Below are 21,022 nucleotides of genomic sequence, written 5' to 3'. Positions count from 1 at the left end.
TTGCTAGCCAACGAATGCGCTTTTGACGCGAGCCACTGACTGAGTCCGCCAAAAAGCTAGCCATCGTCAACATTACCCTAAAGGTGAGCAGTCACATCATTGACGGGTAAGTATATGTTTTTGCTAGCATCACTATGTAACGTTACAGAGGTTCGCGTCTCTAAGTATCCGATTTTTGTCTCTGCTATATCGATGAAGAGCCAAAACACATCCTACAGGCTGTTCATCAGTTTTCTCAAGTTTACTTTAGCCTTTTTACTCTAATCAAGAGCTGATGTCAAATTTGAAATCTAATGAAGATTTGATTAGCTCAAGCTCATCACCCAGTGAGCGATTAAGTGTCACTCCGCGTGAGTCAAACGAGTCCATCCCGGAATGCCTTGGCGTATCGTCGACATTGTCACAGCCCCCATGCCGTCACGGCCGACCTCACTCGGTGAATTAATACGTTTCACTCCACATGCACCAGAGAAATAGTCCTTAACAAGTAAACCCCACAATGATTTCAGCATTCAGTTATACGTTGTCACATTGAGAACCACTCAATAGCAGTCAACGATCCATGCTCGAGACTGATGTTTTCGACAATGAATTTAATTAAGTATTAAGGCTATCCCGTCGTAACATGCTTATTTAGAGCTAGACGAAATGGCTATGGAGGAGTTCGGGCAGGCCTTAAAGGCTGGTCGCTTATCTTACATGGACTGTCGAAGTCCTTAAATTGTTTTCGAAATTTCCACAGAATTTTAGGCAAGGTGAGTCGATCACTGTTCGCTTAGTGTCATAGACGCTCAGCGAAGAGTGGTCGACCTGCCTTCATTTTTTAAGCGCCTCAGCATATTGCCGACTCCATCCCGCTCCTAATGGGTGTCGACATTTACCGCATTGCACCAGATTCTGGAATTTGGTCTATGTTATCGCTTTTTCGAGGTTTGCGCAACGGACACGCCGGACGCAAGTGTCTCGTTTCACCGCACATATAGCTTTCGGGATGTTTCTCTGCTGTTGTACAGCATTCTATTTCCGGAGCAAGGCTGGGGTCCATATCTTCAGGTCCATTAGACTTACCAATTATTCTCGACGAACTAGCATGATATCAAAGCGTTCCGAAGTGAGCGGTCTTAAAATTGACCGCAGCAGTCAATACAATCTCAACGGCCTCTTTGCAATTAGCGAGTGGGACTCGAAAAAGTTCAATTTTTACTACGCCGGTGCAAAGACCTTCCATAGTGGCTACATTATCGCCTCTTTTATACGTCAAGCTGCATAATAAGTGCTCGAAACTCTTGGTCATATTCCGCCAATTATTTTTTCACCTTGACGGGAAGATAAATGGCGTGACTGAACACTATAAGCGCTGATTTGGCTAGGCAAACACGTAGGAAAGTTGCTCTTTTAGTGTATTCCAGGATGGAAAGCAACGTTTATAGACGTGTTGCAGGTGATAGTCCGTTCTCTGGTTTGCGACCGAGTTTTGAGATGTCCAAACCCAATATATGTTGCTCTGTTTGATAGATAGCCAAGTTTATGGCAATTTTCACCTGTTTAATCCAAAGAAAAAATTTTCTCCCACTTTGCTCTCGTTCAACTTATCACACAAGACAAGAGGATTAGCCCTAGGCTCCTTGTAGGTACACGAATGTTTCAAGTCGACATAAATGCCACTTTGTAGTCATGGGCCTGTTCAATAAGAGTGGCCTCAAGGTGCATATAGGCTTCTAGCCTCGCATCAAGCATATATGGACCCTGAGACAGGATATATAGCCCCAACAACGGCTTTTTTTCAGCAATCGCTGAGCGATTTTATTCCCACAAAAATGATGATTTTGTAAATACTGAGGCGTAGATTGACTCCCAGTGCTCCCGTGTAGCGGAGCATCCTCGCGTTTTAAGTCAGAGGAAGACCTATTGACTGAAAGTACACTTAGTCTAATGAAAGTAATTCATCTACGATTCAAAGAGTCGTATAAGCTCGTAGAGCTTAATGAGCTCGAGTTGAAGGAATGCAGGAGCTCGCAGACTTAAGTGGCAACTAGTGCCGATGAGAATATACCTTAGCAAGGTACTGAACTCTTATAGTAGATCAGAGCAAAAGTCTTAGGAAGACACGGAACACTATTATATTAAAAGGGGTACTGAACAATTGCATATGTATCTAAAAAATAAAATACGCTACCCCAATCACGTTGTTAGAAATCCGACAAACAGTTATCTATCTACATGTATAGCCCATAAGTTAATATAACTTAAGTGAATTTATTTATATCAATAAATATGTTTATGAACCCTAGCGTGTACTACACCACTTTAATCGTTCAACAGACAAAGCGCGACCGCTGTACTGCTTAAATAGCTGCGTGCTGAAACTTAACAATGTTTTTCATGCAATATAATGTGTACTTGTTGAACAAGATCCCGTATGATAAAAATTGCTTCCATAGGTGATGTGACGCATCTAGCATCTCAATCATACGCCACTTTAACGGACCGACCCTGACAAGGGTCAGGATAAGTAATTCTGTCACAGCTAATTCAACTTATAGCTTCCAGATACATTTAATTACTATTTTATCGGATTGCAGGAACCTAAACTCTAGTCATGTTTGAATTAATCGCTCATGTGATTTGCAGTCTGTGGTCTACAAGAACCATGATAACACAGTTGCCGTAGCTATATCACTGAATGGCGAGGGAATCGTTGCTCTTCGCGGAAACAATTTCTGCTAATAAATTAACGCCGGGCTGGCATTAAAAGCTGACCGACAATATCGATGTTGGACAGCAGTTTTGCCTAATCAAGCAGTTTAAGGCATAGCCAAAGAAAACTAAACTCAGCCTCTCTACACGTCTAACTGCACAAGCCTATACTACCGTATTGTAGAGTGAACCCAGAAGTTCCACCAAAGTCTGTTGTACCTTTATTTGACAATGGTCAATGTGGTATCCTTCTAAATGTTCATTGCACGGTTATGAAAAGGCGTATTTAGTAACAGTAGCCAGTATTTGTAGCCAGTTTTATAGAAGTATGTGCCCTGTAGGCGGGCACATCTTAATGCGGCCACGCTCTACTTAAGCACACACCGTAGCACAGCGAGGATGCGGTTTGACCGACTTCCTCACGTGCAGTGAGGTTGTTGTGGTGGGCGCCTTAGCGACCTTACCCAACGCATTGAGTAATTAAATGTACGTGTAGTACACAAAGTGTACTTAACGGGGATTAAATAACATTAGGGCAACTTTTGCCCGTTACACCATCCCCCTTTAAGAATGAATATACATTTTGCAATTTCGTCAAAGAGGACAGAGGAATAGTGAGCTGCTTTACGCGCCGCTTAGTTCTCTCATTCACTCTTTCTACCTGTGTCTTACACGGAGCCGACGGCCCAATGTAATCCGGCAATAACTTCGTAGTACCTTCAGGTAGTACAGAAATTATATTTTTAGGTAGGGTAGCAGTGCTTAATAGTACTTTCCCCCACTCTTAAGCGTGCTTGGCCAATGTGGGATTCGAACCCACGCCCTTACGGACCAGTGCCTAAAACTGGCGCCTTAGACCGCTCGGCCAATTGACCACTGTGAGTTCATTTCCCGCAACACAAACATGGACAACACACCGTTTAATAAGCACAAGCGTGACATGAACATTCATATTCTTAAGAAAAATCTCTATCCGATGTACTGTCGATAAGTGTCCAGAAGTGTCCAACATGACGTCGACAGAATGATATGGCTTTATGCAATCCTTTAAAAAATTAATCGATGACTTGGGAGCTCAAGACGCATTTTGCGACCATTTTGATTCGCATATTGTTTTGCTTATCCTGTTTGCTTGCCATCGCGTCACGGACTTTTTGTGTGATGGCTACTGGCTATTCCACAAAGCGTTGAGCCTCGCTCACGCTTTTAGCACCAAACTCGCCTATGACACAGCCGATAGTTTGGTCATGGGACGTTTTTTTATTGACCACTGCTGAACTGGCAGGTCGCTAGGGCAAGTTTCTGTCTTTGAGATGATACCCTCGCGGGTCATCGTCGTATTGACGAAACTATGTCCCTCTTTCGCACCAAGCATAGTGTGGAGCCCTCCCCAACTAAGAATCGGGCTGCGCACAAACGAGAGCGGCGTCCGAGGATGGCGCAGTCCGTTATTATAAATCGGTGTCTCACCCGTACTGGCGTGAAAAAACTGTTATTTATCGCGAACTTCACAAATGGCAATTGTTTGCTCCATTCTGTGGGAGTCGCTATCGTGCGTAAGACATCCGCCACGACCCGATTGGCACGTTATTTTGGTCATTGGGCTAGGAATGATCTGCGGTCGACATGTGGAGCTTGCTACCTAGCAGCTCAAACATATCTCGCCAAAAACCAGACGTAAAACGTAGATCCCGGTGAGATACTATGGACTCGGGCATCCCGTGTAGTCGGTAAACATGATCCAGGAACAAGAGAGCTGCCTCCTTGCCTGTGATCGATTTTTTACATGGTGTTAAATGCACCAATTTGCTCAGTCTGTCTGCAAAGACGACGAGCCCCGTCCGACCCTTGTGGTCGGGCGGCATGCCAAGCATGAAGTCCAGACTTTCTGACTTCCAACAATCCGTTGGAATTGGTAGCGGCTTCAGTGGCGCACTGCTGGACGGTGCAGACTTAACGCGCTGACACTGTCCGCAAGAGCTAATACAGTTGCCACCAAATTTTCCTCTGACCCTTTTAAAAATGTCTTTCACGGCCCAGATGCTCACTAAATGGTGCATAATGGAGCTCGTGAAGAATTATCAGCTTGCGATCTGTGTCATAAGGCACATAGATTCTCAAAGGATCACAAAGTGACAGCTGATGCCATAACAAGCCATTGCTGTAGCCTAAGCGATTAAGCTTAGCTTTCAGGTGCGACGGAAGGGAAACCGTTCATCCACTTAAGTGGTCTAACAGCAGGCGACAATATTCGTCCTGACTGTAGCTCTCTTATATATCACGGCTGCCAACGTTGACGGCTGCAATTGTGCTTTAGCACGAGACACACTTACTGGTGTCTTACCTCGAAGTCTGGTCTGCGTAATAAAGCGTCAGCCAAGACATTCTGTAGCGGAATTACCTCGCTCCTAAAGTCAGGAAGACTTTTAGACTCAGAGAGTCTCTTAGCTCTATTAAACTAATGGGTTTAAAACTCAGGAGTCGTACAAGCTATTAAAGCTCAATGAATCCTAGTTCAAGGGATTCAGGGGTTCGTAGGACCAAGTGGCAACTAGTGCCCAAGAGTATACATCGTAGAAAGGCTTCTATCTCTTACAGATCAATGCGCAAGCCTCAGGAAGGCACTTAACGCTTTAAGATCAAAAGGGAACTGCACTTTATTTAATTATTGAATTTTGAAACCTTACCTTAGCTAATTTTATTTTTAAAGATAGATTTCGGCCGCCAGATTAATAACTGGCGGCGACAACATTTGTGACCCATAATAAATGGGATTTTAAGTAATTAATAATTTTAGAAAAGTATAAAAGGGTATTTTACCCATAAAGTAGATGTACCACAACAACGGTTTTCCAACCGATGTGGATGTGTGCCCCATTACACATTCGACTTACCCGGTGGGGATTCAACTTTGAAATTAAATTCAGAGAAGAATGTAAGCCATCTTGCCATTCTAGGCGAGAGGTGCGGTGATTTTATTGCGGCCCGCAATGATGCGTGATCCGCACAAACCACGACTGGTTCGGTGCCCAATAGGTGCACTCGAAACTTGACAAGAGCATACTTAATTGAAAGTAGCTCTTTGTCATGCACAGGGTAATTCAGTTTCGCGGCTTTTAAAAGCCGGGACTGGTAAGAGATGACACGATCAATGCCGTCGTCATCCTTCTGCATGAGCGCGCTGCCGATTGCAAAACACATGCATCGCAGACGACGCAAAAAGGCTTATCCGCGTCTGACAATACCAAGACCAGTGACTCGATCAGAGATTGCTTCACCGATGTGTAAGCATCTTCTTGATCTTTCAACCAAACCCACTTCGCATCCTTCTTAAGAAGGTCAGATAATGGTGTAGTTCGCTCAGTATTTCTCTCGCTTACATACTTGTGCAAGTAGTTAGCAAGCTCTACAAATTGGTGTAAATCCTTCACATGCCGTGGGATTGACCATTCTCTTACCGATTTACCTTATCTGGGTCTGCTCATACACCACGTGTACCTACGATGCAGCCCAGCACAGGTATCCCGGGGACCCCTAAGACGCACTTTCGCAAGCTGCCGTTCAATTGGGACTCCTCCAGAGTCTGCAACACAGCATCTAAATGACGCTTGTGCGACTTTTTGTCGCTCAGTCCGTCCTCGACCCTAATATGCACGAATACATCGTTAAATTAATGAGGCGCGTAGGCACGGTTCTGACGCATCACATGAGCCACCACTCAGTTGAATGTCCTTGGTGCGTTATTCAAAACTTTGGGGCATCATAAGTCACTCTCAAAGTATACCGCTGAGGTGCTTACTGCCGTATTATTTACATCGGACTCTCTTATGAGTACCTGATAGTAATTATTTTTCAAATCGAACGCGGAAAAGAAAGTTGACTTTCCCATGGAGTTCAACAAAACATCTTTTCGCGGGATTGGCGTTTGCGCCGGTATGGTCGCCGTGTTCAGCTTATTGTAAGCATGAACCACGCGCCATCCACCTGTGACTTTACGCACACGAAAGGTCGGGCTGCAGTGAGGCGACTTGCTCTCACCTACATGTCCCGCCTTGGCTCTCTTGTCGAAAAACTCATCGATATAATCGACTTGTTCCTTCGGCAACGGCCATTGCCTGGTCACACAATGCTTGGTGTCAGGTTCGAGATCTATTTCGTGCCCGATGCCCCTATCTGCTGTTAGGCGGCTCGGCACTTCTTCTGGGAACACATCGCAATGTTTCCATAGAACCTCAAAGAACGGACTGTCTCTCAAGGCATCCCAGCCTTGGCAGCGAACCGTTTCTTTTTGTCCGTTTCTTGGACGCTCTATCGATTTCGACACAATGTGAACTATAGGTCCAATAACATTACTTAAGTAATCGACCATCCCCTTAAGTACAGATAATGTACTTAACGGGGTTCGGTAACATTAGGGCAGCTTTAGCCCGTTACATTCCTACATACATAAGGACATGTGAAACTTCGGGTCACAGAATTACAATCAATATCCCTCATGGAGCCTGTCACTCTGGAGGGTTGTCTGAGCAAGATTAAGGATTTGACACCTTGCTTAGAGACCATAGATGGCTTAAAAACCACCGTCTTGCTTTTGAGATGGTTTCTGTGATCATGCACTCATAAGTCAATTACTTTCATAGAACCCAAGGCTTTAGCCACAAGTTGATGATTTTTGCGCAAGGTGCTAAAGGGCTGTGCTGATATGTCGATAGCCGACTAACCGCAGTCAGACCGTCAAACGGCAACACTCTACGCAGACATAAGCCGAAGTCCAACATGCTGGACCTTCAAATATCCATAAGCAGAGCTCGTAATAAAATTTTCTTACTTAAACTCTCCCCCTATCTTTTGTAAAAGATTTTTGACACCTTAGAGTGCCGCTATGATGCTTTTAGGTTCTTGTAAGGCTCAAATCTAAGCCAAGAGACGCCCAACTCATCCTTTGCCGAATAAAGTTCCTCTCGTTCATTAGGCTAAGATCTAGGAGCTGCAAGATCCGGTTATTGAGCTTGTCTGGGGACGTCTATTTCTCAGATGCGTTCGCGTTGCAACGGGATTCGCTTTTGACAAACAGATAAAGTAAAGCAACAACAAATAAAAATGCAAACCTTGAGGATGCATTTTCAGCAAAATCTATTCACAGTGTTTTCGCTAAATTTCTTGGAACAAGTTCTTGAAAATACTCGCACATCACTGTTGTAGCGGGGCACATTTCACTAGTACTGATCAGTACTAGTTAACCTTACACTGATGACAGTGTAGGTGAGGTGCCTCGAAACTTCACGTACGCAAAGGTACAGATGAAGGTTTCTATGAAGCTAAGGGGCTAAGCTTCATGGTCTAGACTAAGGCTTTAGAATATAGAGAAAGTAAAACAGTATTTATATATTTAATTTCCTACTTAACGATCTTCTATCGACTACTGAACTTTAAATATTAATATCTTAGTAAGTATGGCGCCTCCTTGTTCACCGCACAATCGTGTCTTATACCGATTACAGGCATTGATTTAGACTTGAATCAACCAATCAATATAGATATAATGTCTTATTGCACCATTTTGGTAATATTGGAACTATTTAAGTCAAAATTCATAAGGATAATAATTTTGTACTTTTTTATTTTTTTCCTCTCATAGGAAATAATACTTATGTTACAATTCACCCCGTTACATCACCCCCCCCTAACCAACAGTCACTAAAGTAACTGAAATAGGGTGACAGGAACTACTATTATGCCTTTCCCTGTAATTTTGCAATACTAATTTTAATTAAAATTCCGATTTTATTTTCATTATTGATTTTGACCAAAATCAACATGGCGACAAATAAGTCTGTGAGTGTGGCCCATGAGTCCGCAAAGCTGGTAGCTGGACGGATAGTGCAGATGTTGGTAGTGCAGATGTTTCAGTAGACGCTAATGCGCCTACTGTGGGGAATACGTCACCCCCCACACCGAACTGGAGGTGACTGGAATATGTCATCTATTGATGACATTGCAGGTGACGGTGGAAAGTCACCTGCTACACCAATCGTAGGTGACTGATCCAAGTCATTGGCTTCGTCCGACTCAGTGGCTACTGTAAAGGCCGCCGGATCACCCGGGGTCGAGTCCGTTAAACCTTTGGGTTCTACGTGACAACCAGAGAGCTGATGACGAGGTTGTTCGACACGTTGGACCTCTTTGGTGGGGAGTCATCTGATGATGACTCCGTGGGCGATGGTCACTCTGGTGACGTTAGTATGCGTCATCAGGAACTAAGAGGTCGTGAATGGAAGAGTTCTGCTGGTGGTGCTAGTTTGCATCACCAGGGAAGGAGTGATTTAGAAATCGCCTTAAGGCCAAATTAACGTTAACGTTAACATGAGACAACAGGAGAGGGACCGCAATACGTTGCAGTTCGCTCCTGAAAAGAGGCCTTCGCTGCCCTCTAACGGGAACCTAATTCGTTGGTCTGGTATGACCAACGATCGATATCATATTCCGTTAATCCATACATGCTTCACAAGCCATCTGTGGATGAAACAGAGTTCTTCACTGTTCCTTTTTTCAGCATCAATGGTACACTTGTAAGCGGGCAAAGGATGTTAAACCTTTGTTCCAAGCTTAAGAAGCATTTGTACAGAATGTGCAAAGAATAGGCCGTGAGGTCTGGCTTGACAAGCTGAATGCTTTCCGCGAACGGTTCTAGAAACGGACCGTAGTCGAAGCATGCTATAAGCTGCACCGTTTGTCTAGAGAGGTAGGGATACCTTGACTCTTGTGGGGAAACTCATGTACATGCTGTTTTAAGGGTGCAGGTCATGCCCCAAGAAAACATACCCCCTTAAAGCTCCTCATTGGAGGACACTCATCTCTTTCGAGATGCGTCAAGGGATTTAAAACATCTAATCCTTTTACGAGCGCGGGAAGCGCTCGTTCTCTGACGGACCTTCTATCGAGGAGGATGGGCCTCATCGTACTACAGGACGAGACTCGGAACGTCCAACATCAGTTGGAAACGAGGTTACCAACTAACGTGCAAGGGTGGATACCCTCGCAAACAAACAAGATAACTCGTTCGAACCCCCTTTACCTCACGGTGATCCGAGAAGATCTCAACAAAAAATGCTTCTCACAACTCGAATTCGTTAATGGATGTGGAGGGGGAGGAAAAATTGGGTTCGCCTCGTTTGACGAACCCGAATAAAAATCGTGATTTGGATCTTACCCTTTATTATTTGAGGGAGGACAATTATCACGAGCGATCCCGTCGCCGCGATTTAGTGGTGACGGTTGATAATGTTTCTCGTGACCAGATGATAAATTGTGCGCAGACTGATCAACTGGCGAACGGAAACACTTCAGTCCCTTCAAAACGAGCTGGTGACAGCTTGTCAGAGGATCTGTCCCTTAGAGGAAAGAGTGGATCGTCTGGTTCATTATTCAGATTCTATTCCGAGACCAAAAGGCTTTTGCTCGGAACCACCAGGCTTTGGCGGATGCCCTAGACCGTTCTGGTGTAATCCGGAATCGGAAGAAGCCTCGTACTGATGGTACGGCGGAGACGCCCAACATGAAACGTAGGATGCATAAGCATACTACGACGCAGCTTGATCGTGTACGCATTGCCTTGGCGATGAAGCACACGAAACGGGACGATATACCTGGGCAGTAAATTATTGCTGCGCTCATTCGTCACTACATGTTTTGGTAGATTTACCGTATACAGTAGGACTAGGTCATTAGCATTAAATGAGTGTATGTTTGCTCTTCCAATGTTGTCAGAGTTCCGTTTCTGTCAATCACCGCGTCAGACATGAAATCCTGTACGAAACGGACCACTGCTTCTTTAGCTAACTGACTCTTTTTTAGTGCGACCGGCTCGCACTGGGGAGAATTTAATCTCTATATTATTAAGAGTATTATCGTTCTTATAAATAATACTGTTATCGATGCTGAGTCTTTCAGCATCGTTATCGAAGTCAGCAATAGCATTATTGTTAATACTGAGTTTGTACCAACCATTGCCTGCTTCCTTGAAGACGAGAATATCATAGTCCACGATCTTCGGTGAGCAGCCCAATGCTAACATGCGTCAGCGTGAAAACGAGTCTCGTTAGGCTTCCAATCCGCTCCCAAAACGGTAACTAAGGCTTGCGCTGCGGACTGTAAGAGCATTGAGCCTTTCGAAGGCATACACTCTAGGGCACTAGCTGCTACTTGATTCTACGAGCGACTTGGTCCCTTATTTTCGAACCCCTTTGAGGCTTTAAGAGCTTGTGCGACTCTTTACACTCATATCACTTTTTAAGGGTATAAATACTTCGTGTCTCTCCTGTCTTAGAGTAAAGACATGCGCCTCTTAAAGGCCGGGACATTCACGTCCCCAAATTCTTTCCGCCTGTATTGGTTCTATACCAGACATGGTGTCTAATTTGACATCCGACAAGGTGTATGGTGACTCAAATTCCTTATCCAGCGACCATTTACGTGTCAATTTACGTGTATTAGAAGCGTTGACCCGAAATGCCCTGTCGAACCGCCAACAGTGTCACTACTGACACTGTGTATGGTGCCGCCTCGGCCGAACTCCTCGTATCTCAGAGATATTACACCCTTGATGAATCGGCTTTAGGCTTACAATGCTTTAAGTATTCAGTGAATCGTTATTACAACTAGTGTCACTCGACGTTCCTATGAGACTGTTGACATCGAGTATCTGCATTCGACTTAATTTTCTCTTTGAGATTTGGGATCAAACAGCTAACCGTACGGTTGACTTCTAAACACTTTTGTTATATGATATCTCCGAGCGAGTCACCGACTCTCAGCTCGTTCTAGAAGATGAGGAGTTTGTGGACTACGATAGCCACACTTCGTCTGAGGAAAGAATGAGGAGTCCCATCCCACCACGCTTCGGCGTGAAGACGAATCTTGTCGGGCTCCAAATATGTCTGTAGGACGTGTTATCGCGGATGATACGCATGACTCTGGGCATCACATTTTCTGGTGTAAGGAATCGCTCTTTTAAAGCAGCGCGTGTAGCAAGCTCCTCCGGCTAGTCGCCTTGGATCCAGGGCCCAGGCGACCAACTTGCGGCTCGCAACCTCTTGATGGCGCTCTTCCAAATGAATCAATATTCACAATAAAATATTGCTTTCGCAAGAACCGCAGCCCGACGATGAGCTTGCTCCTCCCTGAACATAGCTTGTTCGCTCTTTAACGAGCGGGTTTGTTTAATGTTGGCCTCCAGGCCCGGTGTTCTGCGTAATGTGGTCAAAGGATCCGCGGAACCAGGTGTTTAGATCAAAACGGAAACTAATTTTATTTATGTTACACATACATGTTTTCCTAACTATTTGTAAAAACGATTCCGGCCACCAGATCTCTATCTGGTGGCTGCCACGCGTAACACCCATAAGAAAAGGGGTGTTACTTAGTGATATTATATATTAAAGAAAAGAGAATTCTACCCATTAATGTGAGTTGCCACGTAAACGGAATACCAACCGAAGTGTACCCCATTCATCCTGAGTACGTGCCGTTCCACTTTCTTCTACTGAGTCGGGCTCAGAATTAATATTTTCAACATTGGAGTTTATTAACTCCGACATTCCAACGTCTAAAATACTGACAGACCCAGTCAGTGATTCGCGCCAATAGCGCTTCTGTTGCCCAGCAAAGGTGGGTTCATGACTCTTCAAAACTTTGCTATGTACATTGCGCGTAGCGCCTAATGTATTAGACGTCCAATTGGTCTATGGCTCATGGCGTTCAAGCCAGGCCATGCCAAGGATGAGATCATATTTTAGATTCAAATCAAGGACGAGACAGCGTTCCACACTGTCAAAGTCCAGAAACTTCATACCTAAGTTCAACGGAACTTTAGGAACAGTGACATATTAGAACTTCAATAGATCCATGGCTCATGGCGTTCAAGCCAGGTCATACCAAGGATAAGATCATATTTCGAATTCAAATCAAGGACGAGACAGCGTTCCACACTGTCAAAGTCCAGAAACTTCATACCTAAGTTCAATGAAACTTTAGGAACAGTGACACAAGTCCCAGTAGCTAAGCGAACAGTGATTGTATCACTTCTATGCGCTTTAAGCGCCTCAACGTATTGTTGACTTCCTTCAAGGGAAAGACGTCGAGCATATTTGCAAGACGCTCCTGAGTCAATCCAATTGACCATGGCTTAGCAAAGCCCTTCAAGTCGCTTGAGCGACTAACAAGCCAGGCTTGTACTCACCCGTGCCATTACGCACCGAGCTAATTGGGGCTAGGTCCTGTGTAATCTCACCTCCTAGAGGTTCAACAGAGTCTAGGTCTTCCCCAATAGGGCGCTCTGCACCTACTGGGTATCGACGTTTTCCCGCACCGTACCAGATCTCTAGGTCGAAGTTGGTGCTCATTCGAGCTTTACGCGAATTTCGTTATGGGCAGGTTGGACGTAAATGTTTCGTGCGTCCGAACAAATAACATCTACAAATGTTCTTATGCTGTTCCACAGCTTGAAAAGTCTGTTCTCCTTCCTCAACGAGGCTTAAATCCATGGGTTCCGGTCTATTAGACGGTACCCATGTGTTCGAAGAGCTTGTTCGGTAAACAGGCGTGCTAACACGAGCAGACTTAAAGTCGAACCTAGCGCGTAGCGCTATGGCAACTGCCTCTTCAAAAGTAGCAGGATGGGATCGGATTAATTCCGTCCGGGCGACGCCCTCATTGAGACCCCCCATAAATATTGTTACGACAATTGCTTCTTGCACCGGGTCTTGATGCATAGATGCAATGAGAGTTCTCAACTCCTAGACATACTTTCCTAGGGTTCGTTTACCCTGTCGAGTCGCTATCAGCCGTGATAGCAAGCGAAAAGCCTGATCAGGCGGTGCAAACATGCTGGTCATTTGCTGTTTCAGCGTATCCCATGAGGGAAAAGCGTCGTTTATGGACGTGCTGCACGAGACTGCCCACTCCATGGCTACCTCCGAGTTAGTAGAAGATAATAATTTTGTGCTTCTTTATTTATTTCATCTTATAGGAATAATATTTACAATTCCTCTTATAGGAAGTAGTATCTACATAATAGTAGCCTTGATTAGAGCGTTCTACCGAAAACTTTAATGCTATTGTTTCGCACATTCAGACATACTGCCGGAAACGGCTATAACATTGTCGCATTATTACAAAGTCTAATTCAAGTTTAAGGTTATAATAGCAGTTTAGGATTACCTGGAGTGTCTGAATTTAATAGTGAAGCCATTTTCTACCGATCGTGACGTTGTCTTATTTTTGGGTGGATCTACAAACTAAAAGCGGTATTAGCTGGTGGAAATAGTTAAAAAACATGTCAAATAGTATCTATCAGCTGAATAATTTGATTACCGCATATTTAGGTCGTCATAAAGACCTGTGTTCTTACTGCGATCGAATGGCAGAACTTCCACCATTTCCTCGGATGGAGACTCGGATACCTGGATCGCCAATCATGCTCTGTGTAGGCACCTTTTCCAACGGTCCAAATTGTATAGCGTACTGCTCGACGCAGTGCTGAAGCTGGATATTTTCCGACATCAGCCCTGTCAAATGACCATTAAGCACCATGACCTTCTCCTCAAGCAGGTCTCTTGAGTAATTAAAATCTTTCGTAGCAAGGGCGCTATGGGAACTCCTTAATTTATATTTTGATGCCTCGCAAAGGGTTTGCTGCAAATTCTTTTTCATTACCAGAGTCGTCAGCTTTTCAATTTTTTTGGTAAGAGACATCACATCACCCTTGGAGAGGCGCTCCTCAACTTTTCCAGTAAGAGACATCATTTCACCTTTGGAATGACTTTGTTTAAGATTCGTATCATTATTCTTCAAGTCGCGCCCGCGGCTCTTCGGTTTTGCATACTTTTTTAATTTAGGATCACCATCCCCATTAAGGAATGTTCGCTTATCATGTAGCTCTTTATTTTGCAGCTTCAGCATCAATATTTCGTCACGCATAGCTCTAGACTGCTGTGATAACAGCGAATTTCTGTCTCTAACCTCGCTCCGCTTGCGCAGTCGGCTATCGCGAAGCCGAATCGAATGCTCGAATTCATTAATCCGCGTCTTAAGCTCATTAATTTCCTCCTCTTTGCGGCGAAGCAGCGCGTCCTGGCGAGATTCACATTCCTTGTAACTTTTAAGAAGCGCAGACACTTCCATAATGCAATTGTAAAAAGCAGTGTCATCAGATTTGCTACCGTCAATCATCGACCCCTGAGCGCCAAAATTAATATTTAGGTCTCTCAATTCGCGACGAAATTGGAACAGCATAGTTAACTTAGAAGCTTTTAGATCATCAATTTGCTTCAAAAGCTCTTGCTCACGCTGATTCGATTCCTCATACGCCTCCTTTGATTCCAAATTTGCTGTTACTCGAGCACCAGAATTAGCTGCGTCTGACAAAATCATCTCCTGTGTCGTTTTCTCAGAATACTCTCGAAGCTTTGTATTCTGTTGCTGCAGAAAAGCAAAGTCAACACTCTTTTGTAGCATATTTTCTTCAAATTCGCACTTTGACTTTTCTTCAGAATTGTAAGCATGCTGCAGCTCTTCTTTCTTCGTGGAAATTTCAGCATCGCGCTGCCAGATATCGTTCCCACGTGCAACAAGGTCATCTTGAAAATTCTCTCGCTTCCGCATTAGCAGCTCCGATACGTGAAGATGACTTCTAGCGTTATCCATCTCCAGCGTGTTGCTGCGAAGTTCCGCGTGTAAACGATCGATTTCTTCATGCAATAGGTCAACCTCTCGATGCAGGTCATCGACCTCTTCCTGCTTCGCAACCATCTTTTTATGAGTCGCGGCATTCTCAGCGGCTAGATTTTCGTACCGGGCTTGCAAAGCTTGAAGATCACTTTCTTTCATGTGCAAGTTTTCGTGCCTAGCCCTCTGTTCTTTGGCAGTTTTCGACTGCTGGCTGACAAACTTTTCCTCCTCCGGCTGGTGCTCTTTATCAAAAGCAGATGGCTCACATATTCGCGGCATGTCCTTAATTGTCGTCTCCAGCTCTATCATTCGATCTTCTGCTATTAACAGTTTCGTCGCATGTTCTTTCTTCTCTGTGCGAGAACGGTCCATAAGATGACGCGTCATTTCTTTTTCTTGCTCTAATTTAGACTGCATCTCGGCTACTTCGCCTTGCAGCTCAATTACCTCCTTCTCCTTTTCATCCAATTGAGCTAATATGTCTTGCTTATACCGCTCAATAACAGCCGTTAGGTGGTTGTGTGAGTCATCAGTTGCACTGACTTGGGCCTGACTGTCTTCTACATACACCGCAATCTTTTGCTGCATCTCGGTGATAACACGTTCTTCTCGTTCGTTTTGTAAATGGATAAGCTCAGAGTCAAGCTCTTTCACTTTGACCGGAAATTTCTTAAGATCATGTTGAAGCCTTCTATTCTCCTCCATAAGCTTTGCTGTTTCACTACTTGAATGTTGCAGTTGTAGATCAACTTTAGAGTCCAAAAGTGCCTGCAAATGAATAGCCTTGTCACTTGCTTCCTTAACACGTCGACTCATACCCCAAATTAATTGTTCTACACTTTGAACTATATCTCTATCGGCACCAGATGAATCCTTACGTAAATTCGATGGGCTATGCTGACGCACTATACGTTCCAAGGCGCATTTCTCATCCAGCAAGGAATTTAGCTCAATCCTTAGCTGTTCATTCATTCCTTGCATGCGATTTGACTCATCTTGATGAGCACGGAGTCTATTTTCCAACAATCGAGCATTTTCCTGCATGGAGCGCACTTGTTGACGTCCCTCATCTATCTGTGTATCACGCTGTAGAAGCTGGGCTTTCAGTATTTGCAGATCAGCTCGGCCTTCTTCTGTACTTAAGGCCGCTGAATTTCTTTGCATCTCAATTTGCTCAGTCGTCCGAAGCATTACTTCTTGAAGCCGAGACTCTAATTGTTGCTTTTCGCTTTCATGTCGTTCCACGATTACCTTCCAGTGTTCAAAATCGTTCTTATCCATCTCAATCTGAGCTTCTAGCGCCAACTTCTCAGAAGATAAGGTCACGAAATTATGAATTGCGGCTTCTTTCTCCTCAACCAACGAGCGGACTGTGTTTTCATAAATGGTGTGCTGCTCAACCGAGTGGTCGTGTACGCGGTGAGCTTTATCCATCGTAGCTTCAGCCTCAACTCTAGTCTCTTCAACTAATCTTTGCAGAGTACAATTGTGTTCATCCAAGCGTAAGCACTCGGCCTGCAGTAGCTCCAATTGTCGCGTTTGCTCGTGATCACCATGCATCAAGTGTTCAATACGTGCGCATAATTCAGCAATCTCCTTCTTATGTAAATTTAGCTGCTGCAAACGATTCTCAAGTTCTAACTTTAAGAAATCATTTTCACGAACACCATCTTGTAGCTGATGTTGGAGTCTATCGCACTCCATCTGCCACTTGCTAACCTCCTTCACTTCTGTCACTGATTGACCTTCAAACTGCTCCAACTTTTTTGCTTTCTCATCAAGGTCAGCTCGTAGCTGCTCATTTTCTTGCGTCAAGTCGTTAAATTGACTTTCAGCTTGCGAAACGAGCTCATTGTATTGGATTTCAAAGTTAGCACGTTGCGTCTTCAAAGCTTCCTCATAAGCTGCATTATTTGCTGATAAATCCCTAGAAAATGCCTCCGCTTGATGTTCTACTTTCGATAATTTTTCAACGAGTTGCTGTGTCTTGTTGCTACTGATAATGCCTGCCTGGTGTAGCTTTTCGACCTCTTTAGCACTATTCATATGTCTTTCGATCTCCTTGCTCTTGCGCTGATTCAGATCGTGCAATTTATCTACAGTAGCTCGTAATTTCGTGTTCTCATCATTAACTTTGGTATTTTGCAGCCGCAGCTCTTCTTCCACTCGAGCTTTTTCATCCAGTAATTGTTGTTCCCGTTGCTTCATTGCAGACATAGCCTGTACTTCTATCTGTGCGCGTGTACGCCCGGCCGCATCCTTAAGAGATTGAAAACGCTGCGACTCTTCCTCCAAAGTTCGAGATAATCGTTGTCGTTCTGCCTCAATCTCTCTGCGGTATTTGTGCTCGTCTGCGAGCTGCTTCTCGTGTTCGTGTTCAATATTCTCCACGTGCTCCTGTAATTTACGATAACTATCCATTAATTGATTCATTTTGCCCTCGTGCTGTCGCGTATTTTGTCTTTCACGACTTAAGGCATCTTCTAAATGTTCCACCTGCCGACTTTTCTCGTTATAGTTTGATTGCCACGCTGCCACGTTTTGCTCAAAATCTTTCGCCTTATTAACTTCTAAATCAGAGTGCTTACAAAGCTCATAAATCTGTTGCTCAAAGACACGCAATTTGTCTGACTGTTTAGCTTGCTCACGTTGCAATGTTGCGTTTTCCAGCATAATTACTGAGCGATCACGCTCCGTTTGCTGCAGTTGCGACAGCAACGTTTTGCTGGTTGTTTCAAATGACGCACATGACATGTCGCGCTCTTTGAGCTTCTTTTCTATCTCCACTCTAGACTGCCGTAACGAACACACTTCTAAACTTAGCTGTTGGATTTGAGCTGTGCCCTGTTTCTTAAGCGATTCCACCTCTAAAGCTGCAAGTTGGTACTTTTCCTCCCACTCCTGCTTTGTGACAGTCAATTCTGCAATCTGCAGCTCCTGCTTTTGAATTGTCTCGCCTAGTTCTCGAATAAGCTCTAGATTTTGTTGAGCCTCCTCAATGGCCAAGTCCAGCTCCTTGCCCTTCCAACGGTCAATGTGCCTCTTCTGCGACTCAATAACTGCACCTAAGTCCGCGAATCTTTTAATAATGACCGGCATAAGCGCATGCTCTTGATGTTTTTCCTCCTGTCCCTCCATATCACACCAAAACGAAACAAAATCGACTCTTAGTCATAAATGTATTCAAGAATCATCTCAGGTACCTACCAAAAAGTGCAAAAAGTCAGCAAATGAGCGCACAGCCGCTTTCACCTTGCTAGGTGAGTATCGTGCGGGTGATTCTTCTAGTCCCCCGACCGGTTGGCGTCCTCTAGACGTCGAAAGGCGGCGACAGGAGGGTTCAGGCGTGACACTAAACTCGAAGCCGCCGCTAGCTTTCTTCTGCCGTCGACGAGGAGTGAGAGAGCTCGTTATGGTCATCCCCTCGTCATTCGTCTCGTTTACATGTTGTGACTCGCCACCCATAGCAACGTCCTGCCCGTCTAGCCTCATTAATTCCGTTGGAAGTAACCTTTTACGCCTTACTGATTGGATATATATGCTTTCAGCCTCAATTAAAAATGAAAGCAGTAGAACGGCTTTTCTTGCGAGCCTCAGTTAAATATGTGGGCACTGCTCAGATTTTTCATAGCACTCTGAGCTATCTCACGTATATAACTGATTGTGCTCAAGTCTACTGACAATGCGAATGTCGCTCGTATGCGCTAGCACTTGCGCCGGAATTCCCGACAAAAGCGCCTATCTATGAGTAGGAGAGGTGACGAGGATACTGTAATTTTTAATAATAATCATAATAATCTAAGGGATAGGACAATCTCGGTGCAGCAAGCATCCCAAGCGGAATTTTATGGGGTGGCTAGTTATGCCACAGAAGCTCAGAAATGCCCCTGCAGCATTAAACAGATGTGTAACCAATCTGTTGAGGTCGGTGCGTGATTTCGCACCGAATTATTTGGATGACGGCTTTGTTCATTGCAGAGCCATGAACTAAAAGTCGGACGTTAGAGTACATCGTACCCACGTCCGAAAGGTTCTTACACTTATGCTTAAGCATAAGTTGTACGCAAATCTCTAGAATTGTATATTCACTGCAAGCGAAATACCACTTCTTGGGTGCATCGTGGGTAAACACGTTTTTTTTTTTTTTTGAACGCCCTGATAGGAAATGATCAAGGCGATACCGATTGGCCTGTGCCAGTCGATGTAAAGGGACTTCCAAAGTTCCTCGGCTTCGCGGCGTACCTGCACAAGTACTCACGCAGTTATGCCGAAATGCCAATAAATCTCTCTTCTTTGTTGAAGAAAAGTGTAAAGTGGTTATGGAATGATGATTGTCAGCGTTTCTTTGAGGGTATCAAGGAAAGCTTGATGCAATCACTAATCCTAGCAATTGCAGTTTAAGACAAACCATTTTACGTGGTCTGTGACGCCAGGGATTTTGCAATCGGCTGTGCGCTCATAAAATATGACACAGACGGCGCAGAGCGCGTCGTCTGCTGTCAGTCGCGTCAGCTTCAACCAGCTGAACGCAACTCACCAGTGCATGACACGGAAGTCCTTGCCATCAGATACGTACTGGCTAAATTTAGGGTCTATCTCTTGAAAGATAGACCGTTCGTTGTATATTCGGACCCTGCGTCTTTATGCACGGCCGTAAACAGTCCACACCTCTCCAAAATAATAGCGAGATGGTTGTCCTTCTTCGCGAAGTATAACTTCTCCTTGGAGTATAAGCCAGGACTTAACGTTGTCGCTGATGCCCTTTCGCGCCGACCCGATTTTGAGCCGGCTGCGAAAATCAACAGTGAGCACAAGCGACTGTTTCAACAATCAACAGTGAGCACAAGGCCACTGTTGCAAGAATAAGTATTCTGTCATCAACATTACTTGACGACGTTTTTTTTAGAAGGGCTTATCAAGATAAGTCTCTTAAAAGGTTAATAAATTACGTTAGAAATCCATCACAACAATCCTTACAAGGATCGTGGAAATTATACAGGTCAATATACAACCCGCAACGGATTACTGTATTTCACAGACATTGCTGGCGACACACCTTGTTTCGTCATCCCCACCCATAATGGTTTGCATTTACGCATCATAAATGAGTGTCACGATGCACCAATAAGTGGTCATCGTGGACGTGAAAAGACTTATCTTACGATTAGTCGCGGCTTCTACTGGCAACACCACTATGTGTTCGTCCGCAAGTACATACGTGCTTGCAAATTTGTCAACGGGTGAAGCCCAGTGCTTCATCCGGTGCTCCGTTACAACCTCTGCTTTTTCCGGCAGAGTGTTGGCAGTCTGTATCTATAGACTTCATCTTCGGATTTACCGACGACAAACATAAAAGTAATGGCATTCTTGTTTTTGATGATTGTTTCAGCAAAATGGTACATCTTGCTGCAAAACCGGAATCGACCACAGCCAAAGGCTGTGCTCGTGTACGGTATTTCGACTCCATGAGTTACCCCGTGAACTGGTCTCAGATCGAGACTAGATTTACGGTGGAATTTTGACAAACTGTTTTCAAATCACTTGAAACACAGTTGAAATTGTCAATATCTGATCATCCTGTAATAGATGGTCCGACGCA

General features: G+C 44.4%; 1 protein-coding gene across 1 annotated transcript; it reads right to left on the bottom strand.

Moving 5' to 3' along the window:
* Window positions 1-14,100: 14,100 nt before the first annotated feature.
* On the bottom strand, window positions 14,101-18,929 carry CCR75_000490 (uncharacterized protein; the record flags this gene model as incomplete). The annotated part of the gene is made up of 2 exons (XM_067958597.1): window positions 18,631-18,929; window positions 14,101-18,555 (listed from the first exon to the last, which is right to left on the bottom strand). The coding sequence occupies exons 1-2, from the start codon at window positions 18,913-18,915 to the stop codon at window positions 14,101-14,103; spliced, it is 4,740 nt and encodes a 1,579-aa protein (XP_067817914.1). The 5' UTR covers window positions 18,916-18,929.
* Window positions 18,930-21,022: the final 2,093 nt, after the last annotated feature.

Source organism: Bremia lactucae, linkage group LG6 (assembly GCF_004359215.1).
Source record: "Bremia lactucae strain SF5 linkage group LG6, whole genome shotgun sequence".
NCBI lineage: Eukaryota > Oomycota > Peronosporomycetes > Peronosporales > Peronosporaceae > Bremia > Bremia lactucae.
This window is presented reverse-complemented; position numbering and strand designations above follow the sequence as displayed.